This window comes from Oryctolagus cuniculus, chromosome 5 (genome assembly GCF_051225735.1).
Source record: "Oryctolagus cuniculus isolate XC-2025 breed Fujian yellow rabbit chromosome 5, ASM5122573v1, whole genome shotgun sequence".
Lineage (NCBI taxonomy): Eukaryota > Metazoa > Chordata > Mammalia > Lagomorpha > Leporidae > Oryctolagus > Oryctolagus cuniculus.
This window is the reverse complement of record NC_142871.1, coordinates 122,226,448-122,252,072: the sequence shown is the minus strand read 5'-3', so window position 1 is coordinate 122,252,072 and position 25,625 is coordinate 122,226,448. Positions and strand designations below refer to the sequence as shown.

The following is a 25,625-nucleotide window of genomic DNA, read 5'->3' as shown; positions in this document are numbered from 1 at the left end:
GTACTACTTCATAGTCATACTTGTGTGTTACATGTCTGCCTGGTTGGTCTCAAGTGTAGGTGCAGTATCCCTGTGATGCTCTATATTAATCAACAGCCTCTTAACAAATTTCCTTTCTGCCTCATCCAGCCAAAGTCCATTTCTGTTGCTTGTAACTCAGCACCGTTCACCTTGGGAAAACAATCTTTCTGGGCTTTAGTTTTCTCAGTTTTGAGAGGTGATGGGAGAAGAGAATCAAATGATATCTTAGCTACCTTCTGAAACTCTGAGATTTGATGAAAATGACTCTATTGGTTCAATTATGTAAAGGCGTCTGGTGATTGCTCTTATTACTCCAACCACCTGGCCTCTCGACAGGAGTGTTTCTTCCCTCCAAGCAGGATATCCCCAACTCAGGGACCTTGCTTTATTTATAATAAATAATGAAGTCTCCTCTGTCTTGTTGAACCAGATACTTATAAAATATTTCCTCCTCTATATAAACCATCCACTGTCCAGTTACAAAATACTGTGTTCAGTTTTAGACCAAAATCCCAAAACACAGTACATTTCCTACTTTCTTTTTGGTTGTATCCTTTGCCTGGTTACAAAATAGTGGTATTTTAAGATTTGAGAAAATTGCAACTGGAAAGTGTGGACTTCTTCTTTTTCTTTCTTTTTTTAAAGTATGAATTGATATTTCCTGATTGGATCACAACCTGAGCTAACTTATGGCAAGTGCAACAAAGATCTCAGAAAGTTTTTCTTTATAAAGGAGAGTCTGATTTGTTATTCTGTGAATTAAATGGAAGCAAAGAACAAGCTCAAACCAGGCATGCTTAGAGCTGTCAAAGTAATTAATTATATTTTTTTTGACAGGCAGAGTTAGACAGTGAGAGAGACGGACAGAAAGGTCTTCCTTTTTCTGTTAATTTCTAAAGAAATAGTGAGAAAGCTAAGAATACCCTTAAGAACACCCTTAGTTTTGTATAGATGAGGGAGGGTCATGGGTGGCTTGTGGTCAAGCTGTCAACTTTTCTACTTGACATTGTCACAGTCACTCAATGACAGGTTGTCCCACTCATGGAAGGAAACAGTTTAATAACTGGCATTTACTACTCCACTACTATCTTTTAATATCACCTTTTCATTGCCTGGGAGTTAATCTATACACTTGCTAGCTGGATCCAAGATAGAAAACCCAACCTTAACCACCCCTGTGCTCATGTCAGTGGTTCATATCCTCCAACAGGCAGATCTTCGCCTTCCCCTTCTCTCTCGGTGACCCCATGTCACCCCAGTCACTGAAATGTCATTTTTATCAGTAGTCTAACTGGCTTAGTGACATGACTTGATCTTGTTATCGATGGCAAATTTCTTCCATCTTCCATTCCTCCTTAGAAGCCTTTTCTTTCACATCCATGCCACCTCCTCTTCTCACCTATTTCATTATTCAAGGCATCCTGCAGCTGCAAATGTGACTGAAGCCTTATTCACATCTGGCAAAGGAGCCTGCACAAAACTGGGCACTCCTGAAATAGTTGTAAGCAGAGAATCGGGGATCCTGTTCCCCTCACAATGATCAGCGGAGCTGGAACATCACTGGGGTGACAGAGATCATATCCTTGCCCATGACCTTTCCCCCTTTCCACACTGCCCAAGCACAGACGAAAGGAGACCCCCGTCCCCATTAGAAACCATATCTGCTGGGGTGATTCAGATGTTTTAGACACAAAGGTGCAAGTACACATTATGTGAAGAGTTTACCTTTGATCACATTATTATTTTGTTATTGATTTAAGTGGCTAACTCACTGGAACTGAATACTTACGGTCATTATTTCTGGGGCACTGAAACTTGAGTTTCAGCTTGAACTAGAGCTAGAGAGTATTGACATCCTTTGGTCTTCTGCAGCAAGCTGCATTTACAATGAATTAGGTGACAGATGTGTAGTTCTGTTGTGGAAGCTGTACGTATATTCTATGAATTTGTTTACACAAAATGACAAATTTAGGAATTTAAAGTTTTATTTAATGATGGATATTGGATTGCAGGAGGTTAAGGTGCCACTTGGGACTCCTTCATCCCATATTGGAGTGCCTGGGATCAAGTTCTACCTCTGCCTTTGCTTCCAACCTAGCTTCCTGCTAATGTCCCTGGGAGGCAGCAAATGATGGCTCAAGTACTGAGGCCCTGTGAACCCACATGAGAGACCTGGATGACTTCATCCTGGCTCCTGGCTTCAGCCTGGCACAGTCCTGGCTTTTATGGGCATCTGGGGTATGACCAAGCAGATGGAAGATTTTACTGTCTCTCTCTTTCTCTCTCTGCCATTCTGACTTTCAAGTAAATATAAAAAGAAATAAATATTTTGAAAAAAAGTTATACTTCTTTTCGAACAAGCCAAAAAGTAGTAATAAAAGTGAAGCAATTAAAAAAATAACTTATGAAAAGTTAATGTGTACAGATGCCTGTGTCAGAACTGATTTTAGGATATTTGGGTAAGATTTTAGGATGTTTGGGTAAGACATTTAGGTCAACAAAAGTGAGAATTGAGAAAAATGTGAAGTTAAATTGAGAATGATGAGAAACAGACTGATGAAAAGATTATAACATGTTCTAAGATGGGTTAAAATTTCTGGAAAAGATAGAGTGTACCATGAAGGTTTTGGAAATTTTTGTGAATTATATCTAAAATAGTTTTGGTATTTAAATGTTTAATATTGTGTGGAGTATATTCTAAAATGAAAAGGTTATAGAAAATGAACATGCCTAATATTAATTTTGTATTCACTTCAAAAACATAAAGAACATTTTGTAGTACTTTTTAGATCCAGCTGTTTATACTTCTGTGAGCTTTAAACTCAATTTCTGTTAAAGTATTTAGCTTTATTCTAATCCCAGAGAAACTACAATGATTCATTTGCTATGTGTTCTTAAAACCACAGTGTGATTAATTATCCTATGTCCTTTCAAAAAGGATAACATAGCGCAAATGTAAACCCTCCCTCTTTCCTGGTGCACAGTCTCAAAAAGGGAAATTATGTAAAATACAGAAAATATTATGGACTAAGTGTTAATCTATTTTTTGTCAATGACTTTGTCGGCAGTAACACAGAAAGCAGTTTTTGAGATACTGTGAAATCATCATATGACTCACCAAAGAAGCAAGGATGGGGCTATGTGAAGTCCACAGACATCTGCTAAAGCAAGCCTTATTTATATAGTTAGTGTTTATTTGGAATTTTTGAAAAGAAGGCCCTCACTGTGAGCCTTGAGGCATCCATTCCATTTACAAACAAAAATCACAGAGACCAAACTGAATGATAATTTCTCCTGGGTGTACTTCTGCAGAAACATGGAAAAGCAAGGCCAATGTGAGAGCTGCATGGATGTGTGAGATCCGAACAGTTTATAGGTGTTAAACACAAGTGATAATTTTGGCTCAGGACCCTAAAGCAGGGTTGCAAGACACCAGGGAGATCTGAACTCACTTGATTAATTTCTCAGGGATTCAGCTTCTCTATTTGCAACATGGAGCAAAATAGATGTTAAGACTTTTGTCTGCTGCAGTTTATTTTCAGAGATGGACCTTAAAATTTTTGGGTATAATTTTAGCGGCTGAGACTTTAGGGCATATTTTCCATGCCTTGTTCTTCTTATGCACCCACTAAGGTGTGTTCCCAGAGTAGACACTCCACAGACAGTTCCACAGGTCAAGTAGACTGAAGGTTCTGAACACCTCCTGAATGTGATAGCTCTGTTCCCACTAAAGTATATTGAAATGCACGTAGGCATGGGCACTGTGGTGCAGCGGATTAAGACACTGCTAAGGATGCCTACATCACATTTTGGAGTGCTGGTGATTCGAGTCCTGGCTCCACTCTTTCTCATCCAGCTTCTTAATGTGCCTAGGAGGCAGCAAACTGTGGCCTAACTGCTTGGGTCCCTGCCATCCACATGGAAGACCTAGATGGTGTTTGGAGTTCCTGGATTGAGCCTGGCTTAGTCCTGGCTGTTGCAGGCATCTGAAGAGTGAATTAATGTATGGAAGATCTCTCTGCATCACCCCTGCCCCACTCCTGCCCCTCTTTCTCTGCCTTTAAAATCAATCAATCTTAAAAAAAGAAATACACATGGATGTACATGACTTTTTTAGAAAAAAATAAACAAAATCAATCAATCTTAAAAAAAGAAATACACATGGATGTACACAACTTTCTTAGAAGAAAATAAACATTCAATCGAACTTCCAAAACAAAAAAGTATTCACAAATACGGGTGCTTTAGTTATCAACAGTAAAATATCTCAGGTCTCACTGTTTTATCACTGATTCTCCACATAACTTGTCATTACCCTGATGTTGGGAATTATTGCTGTAGTTCTTAAACTAGAGAATGACAGGGAGAGGAAGTGGAGATAACTCCATCCTGACATCTTCCCGGGGTTTTAGGGGATCAAGGGTAAAAGGAAATTTTGGGGCTGGTGCTGTGGCGTAACTCCTTTTCCGATCCAGCTCTCTGCTATGGCCTGGAAAACAGTCGAAGATGGCCCAAGTTGTTGGGCCCCTGAACCCACATGAGAGACCTGGAAGAAGCTCCTGGCTCCTGGCTTTGGACTGGCGCAGCTCCAGCTGTTGCAGCCATCTGGGGAGTGAACCAGCGGATGGAAGACCTCTCTTTCTCTTTGCCTCTTCTTCTCTCTCTGTGTAACTCTGACTTTCAAATAAATAAATAAATCATTAAAAAAGGTAGAAATCCCTTATAAAAATCCCAAGATTGGCATGATCAAACTCTTCTGAGTCATGTGCCAGTCCCCGTTCGTATTATTGCAGCTGAGGGCATCTAGTCCTGTGATTGGCCAGGCTTGGGTCATGTGATGCCAATGATATCAATTCCATAATACTCGAATTAACACTCCGTTTATTTCTTGTTTAGACTTTTGCCTAAACAATCTGGCTAAGGGTGGAAATTCTGTGTAGACAGGGACTTGTCTGCTTTGTTCGTTGTTTTATCCTCCACACAAAGCATATAGAAGATTCTCAGCAAGATTTATTGATTAAATGAATAAACAATGATTATTCTACCTCCTATTTCTTCCTTCTCTATTTCATTCTGCAGGTAAATCCTAAGCAGAGCTCTCATCATGTTTGCTGCTCAAAAATCTGCTAGTGCCTCAAAGCATACAGAATTAAGCTGCAAGCACAGGAATATGTTATGCAAACCCACAAATACAATAATTTTTTTCAAGTACCATCTCCCTTTGTTGGTTTCTTCTATTTTCTTATAGTAATTGATCACTATGCAACAGAACACGTTATGCCTTCTCTCAGGCTAGTCTGACTATTATTTCTTTATTTCCACTTACCAAGGGGCAGGTTATATTCCACATCCTCCATGAACATCTTCTTTGTTTGCCCAGTGGGATGTAATTTTGTGCTCCTCTGAGCTGAAACTGAAATAATAGTCAGCTTTGTACTGCAATTATTTGTATTTCGGAGGGATACAAGTTAGGTGCTGTGTTATACCGGGATCCCTCACATCAGCTGGCACAGTGTCTTGTACAGAGCAATGGCTAAATGGCTAAAATGCATTTGTTGAATTGACGTGAGATGATTAAGAGGGGTCAGTGAGGTAGTTACAGGGCACTAATTAGGGCTACCTTATTAAAGGGACTGAACTGCAAATGGTGAGAAACTCATGAGGGTGTTTTAAACCTGGTCTCTAATTATTCCTTGGTCTAAAATTAAAAGGCCCTCTAAGGTAATTATAATTTTGTGAGAAAAAAGAGAGTGCTTTCTGGAAAAGTCTTATTTTATAGCACTGTGACACTTGGGCTGAAGCCTGATGACTCTATTTTGCTTCATACCTAGTGAATTTCCACTATCTAAACCTCAAACTTGAGAAAAATTTGAGTCAAAAGAAATAACATTTAATAGAAATCTCTGAAGAAGATTCATATTAGAATTTCAAACCAGGGCAAATTCTCTAAGTTTCCTGAGGCAAATATGGATAATTTCAAATTTCATCAAGGTGAACATATTTCTGTCAAGTTTGTAAGTGAATGTGGGTTGAGAAGTCTGGAAAGCTTGGGAGCACTGATATTCTTTTTATTATAGTTTCTTACCCAACATAGGCACAATCTGACAGTTTTTATAGGGTTATACTTTAGGTTTTTGGTATAGGGAGATTTGGGGTTAAGAATGGATAGGATGTGATAAATGGGATAAAGAATTGTAATGAATTCTAACAGCACTTCTCAAAAATCTATCTGAAATGATTCCTTACTTACAAGATAAATGGAAAATATAATAGACTTTTAGGTATGAAGGATGACCTGTCCCTCCTCCATGTCATTTCAGTCTCTTGATTCTGTTCTCTGTTCCCCTCCCTCTTTAGGTGGCGATGTTGATTTGTGCTGGATTCTTGATTGCATGGATTCCTTATGCAGTAGTCTCTGTGTGGTCAGCTTTTGGAAGGCCAGACTCCATCCCAATACAGCTTTCTGTGGTGCCAACACTCCTTGCAAAATCAGCAGCCATGTACAATCCGATCATCTACCAAGTCATTGATTACAAATTTTCCTGTTGCCGAACTAGTGGTTTGAAAGCAACCAAAAAGAAGTCATTGGAAGATTTCAGGTAAAGTTTCAGAAGTTGGAAGTAAGTCATACTCTTTGTTCCAAAATTCTGTGGGCTGCAACCCACTTGACTGTACTGTCTCAAAGTTACAGCTCATCACCTAGGAGTTGTGTAAAGAGGCCTTTGTTTTCTGTTCATCAAAATTCCTAGAATTAAGTCATCAGGTATGTCAGTGTTGAGCAACATGGGTAAATAGTGAGACATGTGATTCTGATTTTGATTCTGGGATAAGCAGGACACAGAGAAGTATCTCTTTGAGCAGCCACTATATATCAATGTCTCTTAACTTCCTTATTTGGGGCTACATCCATTTTACTCCAAGAGCACTGTTCTATGTGGCATTGATACAAATTAAATTCTCACGACAGAATGATTCTCTTGTCTGGGAAATCATTACCATGACTGTAGCAGTTGGGAAAGCAGAGGAAGGAGAGAAAGGAATAACATTTTTGCTCGGTGTCAGGCTATTTTATTTTTACAAGAGCCCAGTGTTATTCTTTGTCTTTCTCAGATGAGAAAACTGAAGTTCAAGCAAGGTTAAGTGTGCTGCTCATATTCACATAGCCAGAAGGTAGTAAAGTAGGGATTTAAATTAATGTCTATTGGGTCTCAAAACTTAAGCTCTTCCATCTGTTTCTGCTACACAATTAACAATGGAGTTTGGGAATCTGGCACCATTTTTTTTTCCCTGAAAACCCAAAAGGCTCAAGATAGATGAAGACTTGGACCCATTGGTGGTCTTCTGTGTCCATTGACAACTAGTCTTACCAGTAAAAGTTAGAAGAGAAACCTGAATTCATGGTCTGAGGTGAGAAATGTTGAGAAGGACTAGGGTTCTCAGATCCCCTTTAATTATTATTCACTTGATATATAGAAATTTTTCAAGACTTCTTCCTTGAATAATTATGGGGCAGTAGGAAAAAGGTTGAACTAGCTTTGAGAAGGAGTTGGTTTATTTTTTGTTTTATCACTGTATTTGAGCAAGTAGCAAAACACTGGAACTTTATTTTTACCATGTAGATGCATGATCAATGAAAAATAATATAAAAAAGGCACTAATTAAAGGTTATATTGGCATCATTGATATGGTGTGGGGAAAGAGAAACAATTTGGAGATAGACAACCAGTGTTTAAGATTCTGATGTTAGCAAAAGATCTATAGTTTTGGACAAATTAACTAGAGCTTAGAATTGGGATGACTTGTTAACAATATCCATGTCTGTGGAGCTGGCACTGTGATGTTGTGTGCTAAGCCTCTGCCTGTGATGCTGGCATCCAATATGAGTGCCTGTTTGTATCTCCACTGCTTCTCTTCCAATCAAGCTCCATGCTAATATACCTGGGAAAGCAGTGGAAGATGGCCCAAGTGCTTGGGCCCCTGCACCTGCATGGGAGACCTGGAAGGAGCTCCTAACTTCTGGCTTTGGATAGGTGCAGCACCAATGGAATGATCCAGTGGATAGAAGACCTCTCTTTTTCTCTATCTTTAACTCTGCCTCTCAAATAAATAAATAAAATAAAAACAATAGCCATGTCCTCAAGATGTAAGAATTAAGCAAAGGGGATGTGTTAGAAGGTCTAGGAGACAATTGTTAGTGGGTATTTCATATTGCTGGAGGCAAACGCCTTCTCTCTTGAATTAAATAGTTAAATTCAAACACTATAATGCATCTACTTTGGAAGTAATAACACTTTGCCCTTATCAGCTATTGATACTTTATTATGAATTCAGCTAGAGAGAATGATTCTAATAGAGCCTTTGAAGGAGAAAATAATGGGGCACTTCTTCATCTGAAGGAAATAGGGATTTGACAAGAGTGGCTGGAAGTGCTTCACCTACCTCATAATTTTACCTCGACAGGGTCTGTGTTCTGTAGGTTTACTCACCAGTGAGAGCAGCTCATAAATATTCAGCACTCAACGATGGGAAGAGGAAAATTTACGTAGAAGAAAGTGACTTAGGGCCACAAACCTTTGGAAAAAAGCAGCCAGGCAGGAGACAGCACAGTTTTTACCTGTTCCCATTAGCCATTTTTGTGGTAGAGAACAATTGCCTTGATGGAGCAGGGCTCTGGCTCAGCCTTGGCCTTGGGCTCAGGCTATTTCCTCGCCAGTGAGTGTAAGCTTTCAGTGGGAAAACAGGCAGAAGTGCTGAGCAGCCAGCAATCTATAGATGGAGGAGCATCCTCAGGAAAGGAATGCTAATGAGGTGTTGGGTGGCAGATTTTATTTATTTTTAAAATTTTTATTGTGTATGTTAGAAGAGTCTGCTTCAGTGAAGGGCAGAAAGTAGAAGATAGCCATCAGAGATTTCTTTTTATCTCTACAAAAAAGCCAACACTCTTCCCCACCCCACTTTTTATCATCCTTGTTACTAAGAAGCTAAGCAAGCAAGTGGTTTGGAGATCCATAGAGGAGGTCCAGCATGGTTAATGTGCAATAAGGACAATTAAATTGGATTAAACTGGATTAATTGATATCCTTGTTCTGTTTCTGAGCTCTCAAATGTGTATTTGCTTCTAAGGGGAGAATCTGTTGAGAAATATTTTAAATTCAAACAGAAAACTTAATGCAGTGAATATGCGATTGTGAAAGTAATTTTTGAGTGATTTCAGCAGTTCATTAAAAGTTAAAATTGGCCGGCGCCGCAGCTCACTAGGCTAATTCTCCACCTTGAGGCGCCGGCATACCAGGTTCTAGTCCCGGTTCGGGCACTGGATTCTGTCTCGGTTGCCCCTCTTCCGGGCCAGCTCTCTGCTGAAGCCAGGGAGTGCAGTGGAGGATGGCCCAAGTCCTTGGGCCCTGCACCCCATGGGAGACTAGGATAAGTACCTGGCTCCTGCCATCGGATCAGCGTGGTGCGCCGGCCACAGCGCGCTGGCCGCGGCGGCCATTGAAGGGTGAACCAATGGCAAAAGGAAGACCTTTCTCTCTGTCTCTCTCACTGTCCACTCTGCCTGTCAAAAAAAAAAAAAAAAAGTTAAAATCATCCCTACGGCCCTCCTTATTCCTCACCTGATTTTAATAGAAGCTGATAAACCAACTTCAGGCGATGGACATTGATATCAGCTAATCTCAATTCTAGGCCTTAAGTAGTTAATTTGCCCCAGATCGTAGAGCTATTGCAAACAGCAGAATCTTAAACACTGGTGGTCTATCTTCAAATTGTCTGTCTCGCTTCCCTCAAACTACAGCAGCAGAGGCAACACCATTTTTAATATACGCCTTTTTAATCTTTTTCATTTGATCATGTGTCTACAAGGTAAACATAAAAGTTCAAGAGTACAGCGATAGAATTGTTGCTCCCACCTGAGTATCTGGATGTAGGCTTCTCTCCTATTTTGTGCACTGTGTTTTTTCCATTTTGGTTGTATAATCCAGAACTTTGAAAAACTGCTGTCTGGACCCACTTGAAGAGATGCCACTTTAATTGGTTTGGACTGGATCTGAGCTTCAGTTTGTTTAGCTTCCCAGATGACTGTCACGCACAGTCATTGTGAAAAGTCAGGGAACCAGTGAGGACTTGGGCCAGCTATGTCAGTGACCAGGAAGGTGACTTCAGATGCTGGGTGAGTCTCAGGTGGAAACAAAATGTTCAAAGACTCCGAGAATGTACAGTGAAGGTGGAGGCATTCTACTTCCTAGTATTTAGCAAAAAGAAAAGAGCCCCCAAACTTAAATCTCTCCTTGACTGCCATAGTTGGCAATGCTGTAGGTGAGCAGAGGGCTCAGCTGAGTGGTAGTAGCTGTGTGTTGCTCCCCCTCTTCGTGGAGGAACGACACAGGACCCTGCGCTGTTCTTTTGTCTGCTCGGCCCTCCCCGGGTTTGCTGCTGGTTCTTCCCGGGTTGGCTACCATCCCTTCCACCTCCGTGGAAGGGCGGTTCCCCCTACCACTTTCCCCACTTCCGCAGGGGAGCGGCACACCGCCGGCCGGCTCTCTCGGGGGCTGCACAGGTGTTCCTTTAGATAGATGTTCCTTCAGATAGATGTTCCTGGTGCATGTTGTCTCTCTCCTCCTTTATAGTCCTCTTCCACCAATCCCAACTCTGCTACCCACACGCCGAGTACGCTGCTCTCCTCCAATCAGGAGCAGGTCCTACAGTTTATTGGTTGAACTGGAGGCAGCTGTGTAGAAGCTGTTTCTCCCTTCTCAGCGCCATATTGTGGGAGAGCAGATGCATAGAATAAGTCTTAATTCCAGTAACTTAGTCTAGTCCGGGTTGCTCCCCACAGCTGTGCAGTGAATTTTATCCTAGAAAACAGAAAACTCATGGTGGCACAGGAAATGAGCAATAAACAAGTGGCTTGTTTTGCAAAGATCTGCCCAAGGGATTAATTGACTCTGAATATTATGAATTTATCATTTTTGATCTCTTTCTAATTGAGATCTTATTTACATAACCTTTATGATAATCAAACACAAGTTCATGGAAAATACACATTATAAAAATGACTTTATATGGGTTTTTCACCAATAAACTTATCTTTTAATTCCATTTTAAGTACCCTTGTATGTAAATATACACATACGTATATGAATATATATTTGTATGTATATGTGTGCTTATAAATACATATATTAAATTGCACTTTTCATCTCCTCTATCCAGGCTGCACACCGTTACCACTGTCAGGAAGTCTTCTGCTGTGCTGGAAATCCATCAAGAGGTATGAAGATGGACACAGAATCACTCATGGACACAACTTATTCACATATTTGCCTCCTCACTGTTGTTAACATTTGTGGTCACACTTTTCTCTTTATATTAAATTTTTATATTTTGTACACTTTCCCTCTGTTTCCTCAAGTCAGGGTTTGCTGAGAAATTCCAATGGACAAATGGAAACTAGATAATAGGATATTACTTTAAGGAATATTATTAGAATGAACATCCCTGGAACTTTAATTTTCTTATACATAGAATCTATTCTCTTGCCAAACAATATTAAGTCTAAGATATTAAGAAAAATGTTTAGATGTTTTCTTTATTATGTGTATTAGGGTGTTATTTAATTTTACTATGTTATAATCATTACTATTTCCTAATGTAGGGTCTGTCAAGCAGTAGGTGAGTGTTCATGGAGATGGTGTGTTGGGTCAGGGCTCTTTGACTGGTAGATGCTGCTCATTTTCACAATCATTCCCTTTCCATGCTGATGGGAAGGCAGTGATTCTGCAAAGGAGTTCTCTAGGGAACTAAGTTATGCCTTAAATCTCTAAATGGAAAAACTCTCTTGTGTCTTGGAATTTGAGAACAAAATTCTCACTGATGACAATTTTACACATGTGTAAAATTTTTCATTCAGTTCTGCTTACTAATATACTGGGTGTAACAGGACATTACTAGCTATAAGTGCTTAAGAAATGAATATAGTGAAAACAGCTATTTCAAAGTGTTTTTTCCTTTGTTCATTTTTAGGTAAAGATATGCAAGTAGGAGTGAGATAGAATGCTTTCTAAGGCAGATCCTTGCCTTTTAAAAGCTAATGAATGGGAGGAAGCATGTAAATATGGACTAGAGTCCAGTAGGCTTTCAACTCAAAATCTGTCTTATCTTCTCTCCTAATCTGAGGAGCAGGGCCGTCAATACTGCAATTCTTTCAATTTCAGATGTATGTAGGTAGGTGTCCTCTATGCTCTTCCAACCCATCTACCTTCTTCTTCTGCTGTGCTCTTCAATTCTTACTCTGTCATTTAACTGCTGCGGGGAAAAGGGGAAGAGAGTGGCTCCTCCCATGCTGTTGATAATCTCTCAAATGAGGGTTTTTAGAGAACTGGACACTCCTTCATGGTTCAGTCCTCAGTACATGGCACCTCCAGTTCCTTTGTCCATTAGTTTTCTTGAGAGTTGTAGTGGGAGATGGGGAGTGAGTTAATGTGTATTATTGGCTTAAGATATATGCTAAATAGATGCTATAAAATGTGCTCTATGATTAAAGTGAAAGACAACAACAACAACAACTCTGCCTGGGGGTGGGGTTGCATGACAGTATAAAGGAAAGCAGCAAAATTGTCACTGGAATAGAGGCAAGGGAATTTTAGGTAGACTGAATTATAGCGGTGTGAAAGAATGTGACACCTCATGTGGAGAGGGCCCAGGTTTAGAACTGTCATTCTGCACCCTTTGACAACCTTGTAAATGGGAAGAGAAGCAACAGGATTGCAGTGTGATCATGAAGTTTAGATGAAATCAGATCCATGCAAGTCACCAACTGCGCCTGTAACTCAGGAGGCACCCCTCTGTGTTAGCAATTGTTTCTATGATTTTTAAAGTCGCTGTGATGGTCAAAAGTGGGATGGAAGTAGTAGTCTGGCAAGAGCCACATCAACCACCAGTGGCCTTGTTGTTTGTGCTATTCTGTGAGCTTTATCCTGAAGGCAGTGGGGGAGAATGTACAGGGATTAGTATAGGAGGGAAGACCAGTCTGGTGGCAGTGTGGAGAGTGAATAGTTTGGGTGTTGCTGGGGAGTCAAGAATAGAGGTTAGTAGACCATTTAGGAAGCTATATAAATTTGTAATTATAAAGAAATTATAGGGCCAGTATTGTGGCACCATGGATTGGGCCACTGCTTGTGATGCTGTCATCTCATCTCGGAGTGCCAGGTTGAGTCCCAGTTACTCCATTTTCAATCTAACTTTCTCCTAATGTGTCTCAAGTGCAGGAGACTAGGGTGGAGTTCTTGGTTCCTGGTTGCAGCCTGGCTCAGCCCTGACTGTTGTGGTCATTTAGGGAGTGAACCAGTGGATAGATGTCTCTCTCCATCTCTCTCTCTCTCCCCCCATCTATCTGTCATTCTATCTTTCAAATAAACATCATTTTTTTTTAAAAAAAATTATAAATTGTGAAGGCCTGAATTAAGGATTGGTAATAGAAGTAGAGACTATTTTAAGAAATAGGTGTTTTTGGCAATGGATTGCACAGAGGCAGAAGCATCACTGATGGCTTGGGGACATCTTCTTACAAAATAGTGTGGATGGTGGTGTCCACAGAAGGGAAAAATGCAGAAGAGGGAGTGGGACTGCAGACAGAATGCATTATATTTGAAGTGTGTTGAGCATAGGGCATTTGCAATATAGGTAAAGACAATCAAAATAGTTGGTTGAAAATCTAAAAGCATACTCAAATGATATGGATATTATAAAGTTAGGGAGTCAAGGAGATATGAAAAGAATGCTAAAGGGGAAACTACTTGTTCAAAAGACCCAAAGGAAATAAGTGGGAGGAGTTTGTTTTGTTTTGTTTTTAAGATGAATGTTTGTGGATGTGGATGATGGAGAGGAGAAGAGGCAGAAAAGAATATTCAAGTTGGTGTAGATTTATCCAGAAAGTAGAATTTAATATTTTTATTTTATAGAAGTCCCTGAAGGTAGATGATACCTGCTCATTTATTAACTGTTTAACTAGAATGTGGTCATATGCACAGCTTAAAAAGACATATATGAGAAAGGATTAGCATTGTGAGGAGGGAAAAAAGAATTGAAATATGAGGTGCTTTGGGGGAGATCTAGAATTAATTCTGCTACCAATTTGAAACTGTGATTTAAATCCTCCATGTTCTGGTTCCACATTTCTTTTTAGTAATACTCTGATAATAGGGAGGCAGAAGAATTATTACCAGAATTGATGTATAAAGAGACAGTTCTTGGGGGCAGAATGAGGGGGAGAGAAGAGTGAGGAGTAGCATAGGGTCCTCTTGCATTCCAAGTAGACCAAGGTGATAGGAATATATTTCAAGTAAAATCCTGTTATTTGGTTGTTTGAAATTCAAATATATCAAGATTCAAACCTTGTGCCCATTTAGAATTGAAATGCTAACTGAACAATTCAAGACTCATTTAATTTTCCTTTGAAGAATATACTACTGCTATTGATGGGAGTCTTTTGCAATGTGAGCTACAAAAATATCAATGGAAATACTTCTTCATTGAGTTAGTACAAATGAGGGAGAACAGATGAAGGAGAGGAGAGAGTGAGCTGAGGAGTGGGATATTGAAGGGCTTGGTAATGCTGGCATCACAGAGTGTCTTAAAGGTTGCCAAAATGTCAGAGGACATTATATGGAGAAGGAAGATATATGTCACTACCGAAAAAGGTTAGTGATGTAGCATCAGTGTTTGATTAAATAACTAATTCTGTAGAGGGAGCCAAGTCTCATTGTCCAAAAGGTCAAAGTGTTGACCATTCTTTACTGCTTTTGTGAAAAAGAGGGAGAAAGCAAGAATTATAAGAGCTTTAGTGAGGTTAGTAGGAAAACACAATCAAGGGCATGCCTTCCTTCAGTACAGACATCGCTTAAAGTCTAAAAATCTTAGTTCATGCCATGTAGCTAAACCTTTGGTCACAACTGTGGCCGTGAATGGGTTTTTAGAAATTATTTATTTTGAAGTATTTTTAAAAGATTGTCCAACTTTCAACATATATTCTAACATCCTTCAGGTTCAGCAGGTTATGGGATTGTATGGAAAATATTCTGAAATCATTTTATCCAAGAAACTTGAATCAAAATAGCTTTGGCATTAACACTATTTTTTGATTTTGAGCCTGCTTTCCTAACCACGCCAAATACATCATTATAGCACCATGAAATCTAGAACAAAATGACATTCAGGTTCAGAGTACGGTTCTAGAATTAGCCAGACCTGATGTCAAAGTCAAGTTCTGTCGTTTACCAGATGTGTGATTAAATTATGTGATCTTTTGTTGTCTTTACTTGTCCCAGCTGTGAAATAGGGCCAATCTTACTTCATCAGGACTTGTTGTAATTCATATAAAGTTTATAAATTTCTTAGGACACTTCTGGCCCATTAAAACATGAAATAAATGGAAGCTATTATTGTTAGAAGAACCAACTGCAGGTAGATTTTGTATTGACAGCGGTAGATTCTTTCCCAAAGGTGGTAGGTGAGCATCCCTCCAGATTTCAAGTCACCATAGATTTAGGAGATGTTCAAGCTTTATGAGAATATGAAAAGCAAGCCAAGATTTTGTGGAAATAGCTACTGCTGGCTCTGCCATAAGGAAACTGCTAGTGTTAAGCTCAGTATCTTGAGAAGATGCTTGCCAGGTTGAACATGTTGGAGGTGGCAGGTTGGGCATGAATCCACAGAGCAAAAGATTTTCTCTGTTCCAGTGGAAGCCATTTGGAAGGAGAGGAGGGTCAGAGCATATTGTATTTTTAGCTATGATGCAAGGATCAAAATGAGCAGGTGTTCAGTAGATGGTTCACTGTGGTGAGAGCATAATAATTTCCTACTGTTGACCACTTGGGAATAGAGGCAGAACCAGAAATTCTATTAGGGGTTCAAATCAGCTATAGAAATTGTCAGTTACTGGAGTCTGATTTCTACCTAGAAAGTGTATCTAAAGCAAAGAAGATTTGATTTAAAAATTTTATCTAGGATTTTTAAACCACTAAACTTCAGGTATGATGTATAAATAGAGAGAGTGGTTTAAATCTATCTTACCAATAATGTAGTCTACAGACCTAGAGCTTGGGTGATCCCTGAGAACTGGTTAGAAAAGCAGAACTTAAGCTACATACCTGACCTCCTGAGTCCAAATCCATAACCAGGTGATTTGCATGCCCATTTTTTAGTTGGTTAGGTCAATGGTCTGTTGAGAGTATAATCTCAAGTCTTATCTAGAAATCTTTCCCACTGAATATGGCATGATCAGAACTTGCTCACGCAATAGCAATGGTAAGCTGTGTAAGAGCAGAGACTTGAAATATTTATTGTGGCCTTTGCTACTGGAGATAAGAAGCCTCTGTGAAAGAACTCGAACAAAGCAACAGTGTGGCTTCAGGGATCTTGTAGGGAGAACTCTGAGACTGCGGCCTTCTACAGAATGTGGGGACCAGGACCCCTTCACCTACCCAAAAAACCAGGGGAGGGGAAAACGAGGCTATTGAGGGAACCAGCATTTCTTTACATACAGCTGTATTAGCAGGGTTTGACTACTTCAACCTAGCATCTTAAGAGAGAAGTATATTTTCTCTTAATATCAAGAGTTACACTTTTCTAAGTATTTTTCTGCTTTTAAAGAGGCATCCACTATTAACACCCACCTGCCACACATGCATACACACCCAAATGTACAAAATGAACAAAATCTATTTTGTTAGAGGAAAGAAAAGCATCTGATCCTTTTGAAAAATGAACCAAATTTGCCAGCAAGCATGTGGGATGTACACCAACTGCCCAGAATTAGATCTGAATCTACCCATTTTGACATTCCATCTATGTAGAAGCAAAACCATGTGGAGTCCCAGGCTGATAAAATGTTCTGAAGGATTGGAAGTGAAGAATAATTGCATTGAAACAGCAAGCTACTGTCAACACTCCCAGACAGTGGAGAAGCTGATGCCCTTCTCTAAATATAGGACCAGACCTAAAAATTGTATTTCCAAACTAGTGTTTTGCAAGAACACACTGCCGGTGAGGAGTTGGCAGGGCACCCACCCAAAGGATAATATTCTGTAGTGGAGCTTGAAATGTGGCATAGCTGGGCCCTTGGCTCGGGATGAGTTGACACTAGGTATTACACAAGGATGATGCTTTTCAAAGGGGAGGATGCTCCAAAGTGAGAGAATACTCCACTTATCTCTTTTGAGCTATTCATGTTATTTTGGATGAAGTACTGTGCAGGCCTGGACATAAGCAGGCAGGTAGGCCTAGGAGCCAAGAGACCAGGCAGACACCATTGTGAGAAGTAACTAGTGCTAGGTACTCATGACATGAGTTAAAGCAACTCAGGGGTGAGTAGACAAGGCAGAAAAGAGAGGGAAAGCAGAGGCACCTGTGAGTGGCTGGGAACATTAGTGAGCAAGAAAATTTCCTCTCTCATTCAGAGTGCCAGTGGCTATTGCTGGTTTAGGCCCTGCAGAACAAAATGGAAATCTGGTGTGTGTGTGTGCGTGTGCGTGTGCGTGTGTGTGTGCGTGTGCGTGTGTGTGTTGGTGGGGGCAGTTGAAAGAGAGAAGTTTAATAAAGTGGGAATAATGTGCGGGAATGAACAACTTCCACACAAACTGGAGAAAAGCTTAGCACTTGCAAAAGCTGACCCAAAAAGCAGGCAGGTGTGGCTTTTTAAAATCCATTTAGGGCTGGTGCCGAGGCTCACTGGGCTAATTCTCCGCCTGTGGCGCCGGCACCCTGGGTTCTAGTCCTGGTTGGGGCGCTGATTCTGTCCCGGTTGCTCCTCTTCCAGTCCAGCTCTCTGCTGTGGCCCGGGAGTGCAGTGGAGGATGGCCCAAGTGCTTGGGCCCTGCACCCACATGGGAGACCAGGAGGAAGCACCTGGCTCCTGGCTTCGGATTGGCGCAGCGTGCCGGCCGCAACGCACCAGCCTTAGTGGCCACTTGGGGGGTGAACCAACGGAAAAAGGAAGACCTTTCTCTCTCTCTCTCTCTCACTGTCTAATTCTGCCTGTCAAAAAAAAAATATAATAACATCCATTTAGTGTCTGGAGAAAGGATCAGTAGTGGTTCAGTCATTGTACCTGTAGTTTAGCAGCACAAGAATAATCCAGAATATTAACTAAATATTGTCCTCAACATAGACCATCCTTAATTTCCTGGTAGTAGCACTGACTTGCTGATCAGAAATATCTAAATAATTCTGAAAGTTAAGAAAAAAATTTTGGTACTATCAGCAGAAAAGTGAAGCAAAGGCATGATTGATTCCATATTTAGGAGTTTTGTGGTTTTATCCAGAGTTGTCTAGATTTAATTAACAGAATTATTAATGAACAGTCTATCAATCAATATAAATGATTTTCAAGTGAACAAAATCATTCATGTCAGGCTGCAGCTATCGATGAGTTTCCCATTATAGTATCTTACAGGTTTTTAAACTGAAACTTGGCCGGCGCCGCGGCTCACTAGGTTAATCCTCCACCTGCGGTGCCGGCACCCGGGTTCTAGTCCCGATCAGGGTGCTGGAATCTGTCCCGGTTGCTCCTCTTCCAGTCCAGCTCTCTGCTGTGGCCCGGGAGTGCAGTGGAGGATGGCCCAGGTCCTTGGGCCCTGCACCTGCATGGGAGACCAGGAGGAAGCACCTGGCTCCTGGCTTCGGTTTGGCACAGTGCGCCGGCTGCAACGCACCAGCCTTAGTGGCCACTTGGGGGATGAACCAATGGAAAAAGGAAGACTTTTCTCTCTGTCTCTCTCTCTCTCTCACTGTCTAACTCTGCCTGTCAAAAATAAATAAATAAATAAACTGAAACTCGGTGCTTCAGAATGGTCAAAATTATAGGAGAAGCTATATTACTCCAGAAAAGGTCCTGCTGTTTTTATTTCTGATGAGAAACATCGGTGAGGAATGGTAAGAAATCTGAGAGAGTATCTGATGCTAGCCCATTTTGTAAGTAGGCAGGACGTGTTTTCATTATGATGGAGACATGATTCCAAGTTAAACAAAAAAAAGTTGAAAACTCTAGTTCCTTACCAAAAAACAAATGTCTCCAAGGAAAATAGCAACTACAATATTACCAAGTTTAACAGGTACTGCAGATTGGTCTGGTGCAGGGACCAGCAAATTACAGTCCTACAGCCGACTCTGGCTCACTGCCTGCTTTTGTAAATAAAGTTTTATTGGAACATAACCATGTCCATTTACTCACGTATTGTCTATAGCCGCTTTACCTTTTGTGTAGTTGACAGATAGTGATAGAGATATAGAGAGACTATCTTGCTAAGTTTAACATATGCCCTTTCTGGCATTTTACAGAAAAATTTTGCCACTACCTACTCTACTATTTTGTATGCCTTAACAACCCTAGGAGATATTCTTTACCCCCTGTTAGGAAACTGAAGCACAAAGAATTTGTGCAGACTACCTACAACAAAAGAGCTGGGATTGCAACTGCCTTGGTCTACTTCCAGAGCCTGTGCCACTTACTCCTCTGCTGTATGAGTTTACCAAAACTTATTCTATATTTATTTTTTCTTTTTTACTTGCTTTAAAATCTTACTGTAGTCCTCTTACAACAATTATATTTCCTTGCTTGGTTTACAAGGCAAATGGGGAGTAAGTACTGGTTTCTATTCATTTTAAGGGAGTCAGGAGGCCCCAGGCCAGGTGCTTCAATTTCTAATTTCATTTATGGTAAAAAGGAATCAGTTGTGGAGGGGTGTGATCGCTGCTGAGGACACATTCAAGTAGAGATAATTTGCTGACTGCATCCCATACGCAAGGCTAGGCAAAACAAGCAAAGAGAAAAGTGCTCCTTATATAAAAGAGAAGTCACAGTGTGGTGGGCAAATAGATGAGTAAGTAGGTGATTTCCTTACCGTTGGCAGAATGCTGTGATGGATTCTAAGGAGCACAGGAAGTGTGGGGAGCACATGGGGACAAGGGATATTGCTGCACAATGGAATGCCTGGCAGGAATTGGTCAGAAAAAAATGCTGGAAGGGTCTTTGAAACTAGAGAGAGCTTTGTAAAGAAGGAAACACTGTGTATGTTAGCACATTGTGTTCCAGAGGCTTTGGGAAGTGGAGTAGTAGACAAGGAAAGAGGCCAATTCATAAAGGTCTTTGAACATCATGTCATCACCATCAATAGCTTTCATTATTTTCCGTTGACCATGTGAAAAGTGTGTGAGTAATTTTAATTAATTACAGGTATATTGTTTTAATATTTCCATTTTAGTGCTATACTTTGAGGTCACTGTGGTAATTGTTCTTGTCAAAATGTGCTGTTGGGAGCATCTAAATATGAGTTGCCTGGGATGCTTGTTTAAAATGCAAATCATTGAGTTCCACTCAAAGCCTCCTACATCAGTTCTGTGGCACAGCACCTATTAACCTATATTTAAATAAATGGCACATGCATCTCTGATATACCACACAGTTGGAGAAAAATTGAAGGATGATTTTAAAAATCAGAGGGAATTAATTTAGCTGATGGTTGATGAGGGTCTGAATAGGGTTACCTAGGCTAAAGAGAGAGGGCTGTTGAATTTTAGAAGTAGTCTAGAGATCAAAATTGACAAGAGTTAGTGATTAATTGGATGTGGGTGGTAGGTAGCAAAGGAAAAGAAATGTCTCATTTTAAAAAAAATCTGGCTTAGGTGATTGACATGAAATAGAGAATAATTTTCTCCCATCCCAAATTGTACCTTTTCTTCTAGGTCAGTTCAGACACTTGCTCAATAACATTCCTGTTTTTCACTCAGAAATGAGACATGCCAGTCAGTTTGGAAATGAGTGCCCAGTTTAGTTCCCCAGAAAGTCAAAACTATGTCCAGAGTAGGTGGTGGGAATGAATGTATATTTAGTGGAATGAAGAGCCTCGTGCACTAAATGGGATGTAGTTTAAACTGACTTGCCAAATGTGAGTGATGTGGAGCCTGGCAAGAAAGGCAATTTAGTTCAATTAAAAAGTCTGTTCTGTGGGCACATTGGCCACCAGAGAGCTGATGAAGATTAGCTTAGGAGCCAACATCATAACTGCTTTTTTTTTAGTGAGAAAATGTTATTTGAATGGAATGTTTTCATTATCCAACACTTCTGTTGATCAAATTCTCCAAATAAAATTCTGAGACTTCAGAATTCCACAAGCTGCTGTCATAGATAATGCAAGAGTGGGATTCAGGCTTAGTTTGTTTTGATGGCTCTGAATGACACAAGAAAATAGCACAAAACTTTGTTGTGATTCCAGCAGAGCCCGAAGCAACTCACTTACTGAAAAAATGCTGCTATGGGAATCATCGGAAGGTTCTGTCTCTGTTTGGTTATGTGACCTTGGCCCAGGACGTGGCTGGGTAGCAATGTTGAATAAGACATGAATTTAGACATTGAGGAGCTTATTTTCCAACAGGAAAGACAGAGTGTGGAGAAAGACTTTTGGTTTCAAGGATGAGGTGCTGTTTGAGCAGAAACTGAAATGATAGATTACGTTTTCAGACATAGGAGGGGGTAGAAGGGCTGGCCTTGGCTGAGGCAAGACTAGAAGATAGAGGACCATTTGTATTGGATAGATTGAAGGGAATGTCGGGGGAAATTACACTGGTAGGCAGCAGATCCTGCAAGGCCTTACAGGTTAGTCTTTGGCAGTTGCATTTCATTCTAATTAGTGCTTAGGAGCAGATGACAAGGACATGTGTTGGGAGAATCTGGAGGTGGTACAGATAAGAAAGGAGTCTGATGTAGAATTGTGGCCCTTATACTGTCCAAAAAGGGAGTATATTGAAATAGACCTGGAAAGAGAATTCTGTAGGATGAACTGCCAAGTCATGTAGGAAAAGAAAAAAGATTTCTGGGAGAAGGTACCCTTGATGAAAATGCCCACCCATCCATCCTTCCATCCACCCATCTATCCAATTCTTGTCCCTTTGGCTTATAGATGGTGTGTTTGGGCCTGAATTTCATTTTGGAACTTCTCCACTAGTGGGTGTATGCCTATCCCTGAAATGCAGTTTTTCATTTCTTTGCTGGGAATATCAAACTAGCTGGTGGTGAAGAGTGCAAGTGAAACAACTCAGTGCCTGGCATGCTCAGAGAAGTTAGTTCTCTGATTTCCTACTTCCATCCTATTTGCCCTGTCAGGAGAAAAGTAATTAATAAGAAATGTCAAAACAATGATGTACTTTAGAAATATCAAAGTACAGAATCTTACCCGAGTCATCCCAGTGTAGTTTAGGGGACGAGTTACTAACCAGAGAGTGCCAGAAACCCATGGTTCCAACATCCTGCAATGCAAACCTCAGTCTAGTGACCAAGGACCTCACTATCAGCTGCCCAGGGGCTTGTGAAAGCTGTATTACCCAGATCAACTACAGGAGGGTAAGCTGTCTGCATCTGGGGCCACCCCACTCCATATCTATAATCTGACTTGTTCCACTGCAGATGGAATGCTGAGCATAGCTAAGAGTGGACTCATGAAAGTGTTTTCTTATGATGGGCAAAGCCAGGCAAAGGGGTCTTCTGCTGGGAAGGGACATCCATTTTTGTGAGGCAGGGTTTAGACCTGATACTTTTGCCATGTCTGAGCATCTCCCAGGGTTTTTATAGGCTAGCTTCAGGTTCAGGGAAGATGGTAGAGGGTCTCTATTATAGTTAATATGTAGACGATTGCCAAATCCCAGCTGCAGGTTCCCAGATGTGGGTTCCATATAGGCAGAAATGGCCTGATTCTTCCAGTTGAATTGCTTTTCCTTCCTGCTTAAGGCTCTTGGGAATGCCTCCTCTTAGAAGTCTTTGGAGAATAAGCAGTCAAATCAGGACAACCAGAATCCATGTTTTCATAAAGAGGAGATTGGAGAACATTATTTCCATAACTCTACAGAATAGCCTTAGTTTTCTTTCTTTGGCATTATACAATAGAAACACAGTAAGAAGAGTTTACCTTAATTTTAAAGTCATGCCTGGCCCAAGGGAGAGTGGAACAGGGACTGTGGAGGGTGGAAACAAATGTAAGTACCTTGTAAATTTTGAGCGGATTGTAAACATGTGCTAGATGAATGAGAAGGGCCTGCCAGGAGACTGTGAAATGGTCCAGTGGGGGAATAGCTAATGCATGAACACAAATCTTGGTGACAGGTAGGTTAGCTATCTGTGAACTTTCTAAAGGTTAAATGAACAATAATAGGATTTTGTTAATGCGCCAAAGTGAATTTAAACTATAAAGTACATGATTCAAATATGTAAGTACCTTTAATTGGTCATAATTAAAAATAATGAGGTATGCTTAAAATAATGACATTTAGAACAAGAGAGCAGTCAGAGAGAATTTGTCTAAACCCCCCAAAAGAAATAGTTGCTTGGTAATTTCATTGTTATCAGGAAAGCTAATTCCTTTAATACAATAAATTAGGCACTTTGGCAAGTAGAATGGGTTCTGGGTCAATTGCAAGTCCCCTAGGAGTCCCTGCCTGCTGGAAACTCCGGAAAGACAGCTTCAGTTAAAAGAAAAAATGAGCACTGTCTTCAAGCCAAGTCTGCTCTTGCACCAGGGCCACTGAATCTTTGACAAAATCAATACTCTGTTGTTCAGGAGCTGATTCTGTTTTCCCTCCTGTCACACCTTTAATTGATTTTGATTGTAGTAGCACATTTGGTAGGCATATGAAAGAAAGACTAAGCTAAATACATTTTATATTCTAGTTTTTCGCTTTTTTTGGTGAAAGCTTTTAGTGACAAGAATGTCGAGGTTATGACTAGAGTTGACACTTGCCTCAGAAGATCCAGCTGGCTTTTCCTATACCGCTGTCACTACATGTGATCTCTTTAGGTTGCTGAGCTAGTGAAAGAAGCACATAATTTACCTTTGCTTGAATGGGTCTGTAAACCTCAGCAGATAGGCATTTCTCTTAGTCGTTGGTGTATGTATTAAGAGGTACTTTGTGTTCATTCTGTGCATGAAGATACTTCAAAATAGTTTCAGAAAATGGAAAATTAGAAGACATGAGTAGTGAACATTTCCAATGAACTTTTTGAAGACTGTGTGTGTGTGTATTTATGATTTCTGTAACACCTTTTCCATTTCTTCGTGGGATTTCTCAAAAATGAATGAAAGAAAAGTTAGTGTGATGAACTTTTATGTGTTCATCACCCAGTGTTGACAACAACCAACACATAGCCTATTCTGTTTCATGCTTACACTCACTCATTTACTCCCCTATGTAGGTCCCCAACTGTTTTGGAGTAAATAATATTTTGAGATTGTACCACAGTATTAGGATGTTTGACTTGTAAGAATAACACTTCTCAAGGCATGGTCCCCAGAAACCCAGTCCTACAACACTACTAACCAAAAAAAAAAAAAGAGTTCTGATCTTTGAATACTTTGGGTAAATGCTAGATACCATCTCTCCTTTTAAAACAGTCGTCCTGTGCATAGCACATGAACACTTCTGAGAAGTCTACACATAAAAACTCATGTAAGCCTGTACCTGCCAATCTGGAACTCTTTATTTCCCGAAGATTTTATTTACGTCATATGAAAAATGTTCACGGACAATATTTACAACAATTACCCAGCACTTAATATGTGTCAGGTTTTCTGCTGAATATTTTCTATATGCAGTGCCTCATTTAATACTTGTGACAATACCTAGAAGTATGGTTTGTAAATGAACATATTACTCTATTTTCACATGAAGAAATTGAATCTCATAAATATAAAATAACTTAAAAAGGTCACACAGAAGTGGAATAGGGGCAGAATTGACCCTCACGTCTCTATAGCTCTCTTGAGTTCTCACACACCATGCTTTTGGAAGGGAGCTGTTACTGTACCTGGTGAGACAGCTTCCTCTGGTGACTTTTATTTACTTTGGTTTTCTTACAGTGACAGAGATGCAACTGTACAACCCAACACACTTGGTCAGAGTCAAGTGTTTTGTTTTTGTTTAATAGAATTTTATATTTCCACTGTGCTTTGTACTTTTTAGATTTTCTCAATTGTCTTCAACTTCCCAATGTCTTTTTAAATTGACAGGCTCAGCATTTTGACTATTGGACAAATAAAGCACAGAAAGGAAGATGCGTTGCTCAAGGTTACAAGTTTATTACTGGGTTGGAATTAGAACCTAGATCTTAAGTCCAGGACAATGTTTTCAACTGTAGTGTGAATACTGCATTGATAAATAGGAAATGCCCCCAACTTCTGGCTTGTTCTGGCTGATGTGAACTGGGGAGGCAAAAGGATGGAGATAGAGGAGACAGCATTAATTTAGAATTACGTGATAATGAAAAGCGCATCAGTAGTAATACGCTTCAAAATATTTCAATGGTGAGGTCCTGTGCTTGCCTAAGCATCTATATCATGTTTCACATATTTAAGAATTGAAAGGGAAATGTAAATGTTGTACAACCTATGAACTTCCATCTTATCCCTTTGCTTCTTTAGACCAAGGGAAAACCCCACCAATGCTCATTCTGATACCTTCCAAACCCTAAACTGTTTTGGAAACTGATCCACTTACCATCTGTGGTGAGAGGGGCTGATGGCATGGCTGAGTGGAGGTGCCCATGGTATGGCTGAGAAGAACAGCAT

At 40.2% G+C, this 25,625-nt stretch overlaps 1 protein-coding gene across 6 annotated transcripts in view; it reads left to right on the top strand.

Annotated features, from left to right (window-relative positions):
• OPN5 (opsin 5) overlaps positions 1-11,411 on the top strand; it is a 29,076-nt gene extending 17,665 nt beyond the window's left edge. For 3 of the 6 annotated variants that reach the window (XM_089332379.1, XM_089332376.1, XM_089332380.1), the window contains 2 exons: positions 6,379-6,620; positions 11,233-11,409. In XM_089332379.1, coding sequence (XP_089188505.1) covers positions 6,379-6,620; positions 11,233-11,296 — 306 coding nt within the window. In that variant the 3' untranslated portion in view covers positions 11,297-11,409. Of the gene's footprint in view, positions 1-6,378; positions 6,621-11,232 lie in introns of all 6 variants that reach the window. The other 3 variants (XM_089332377.1, XM_089332378.1, XM_089332381.1) reach the window with 2 other exon arrangements.
• The last annotated feature ends 14,214 nt before the right edge of the window (positions 11,412-25,625 follow it).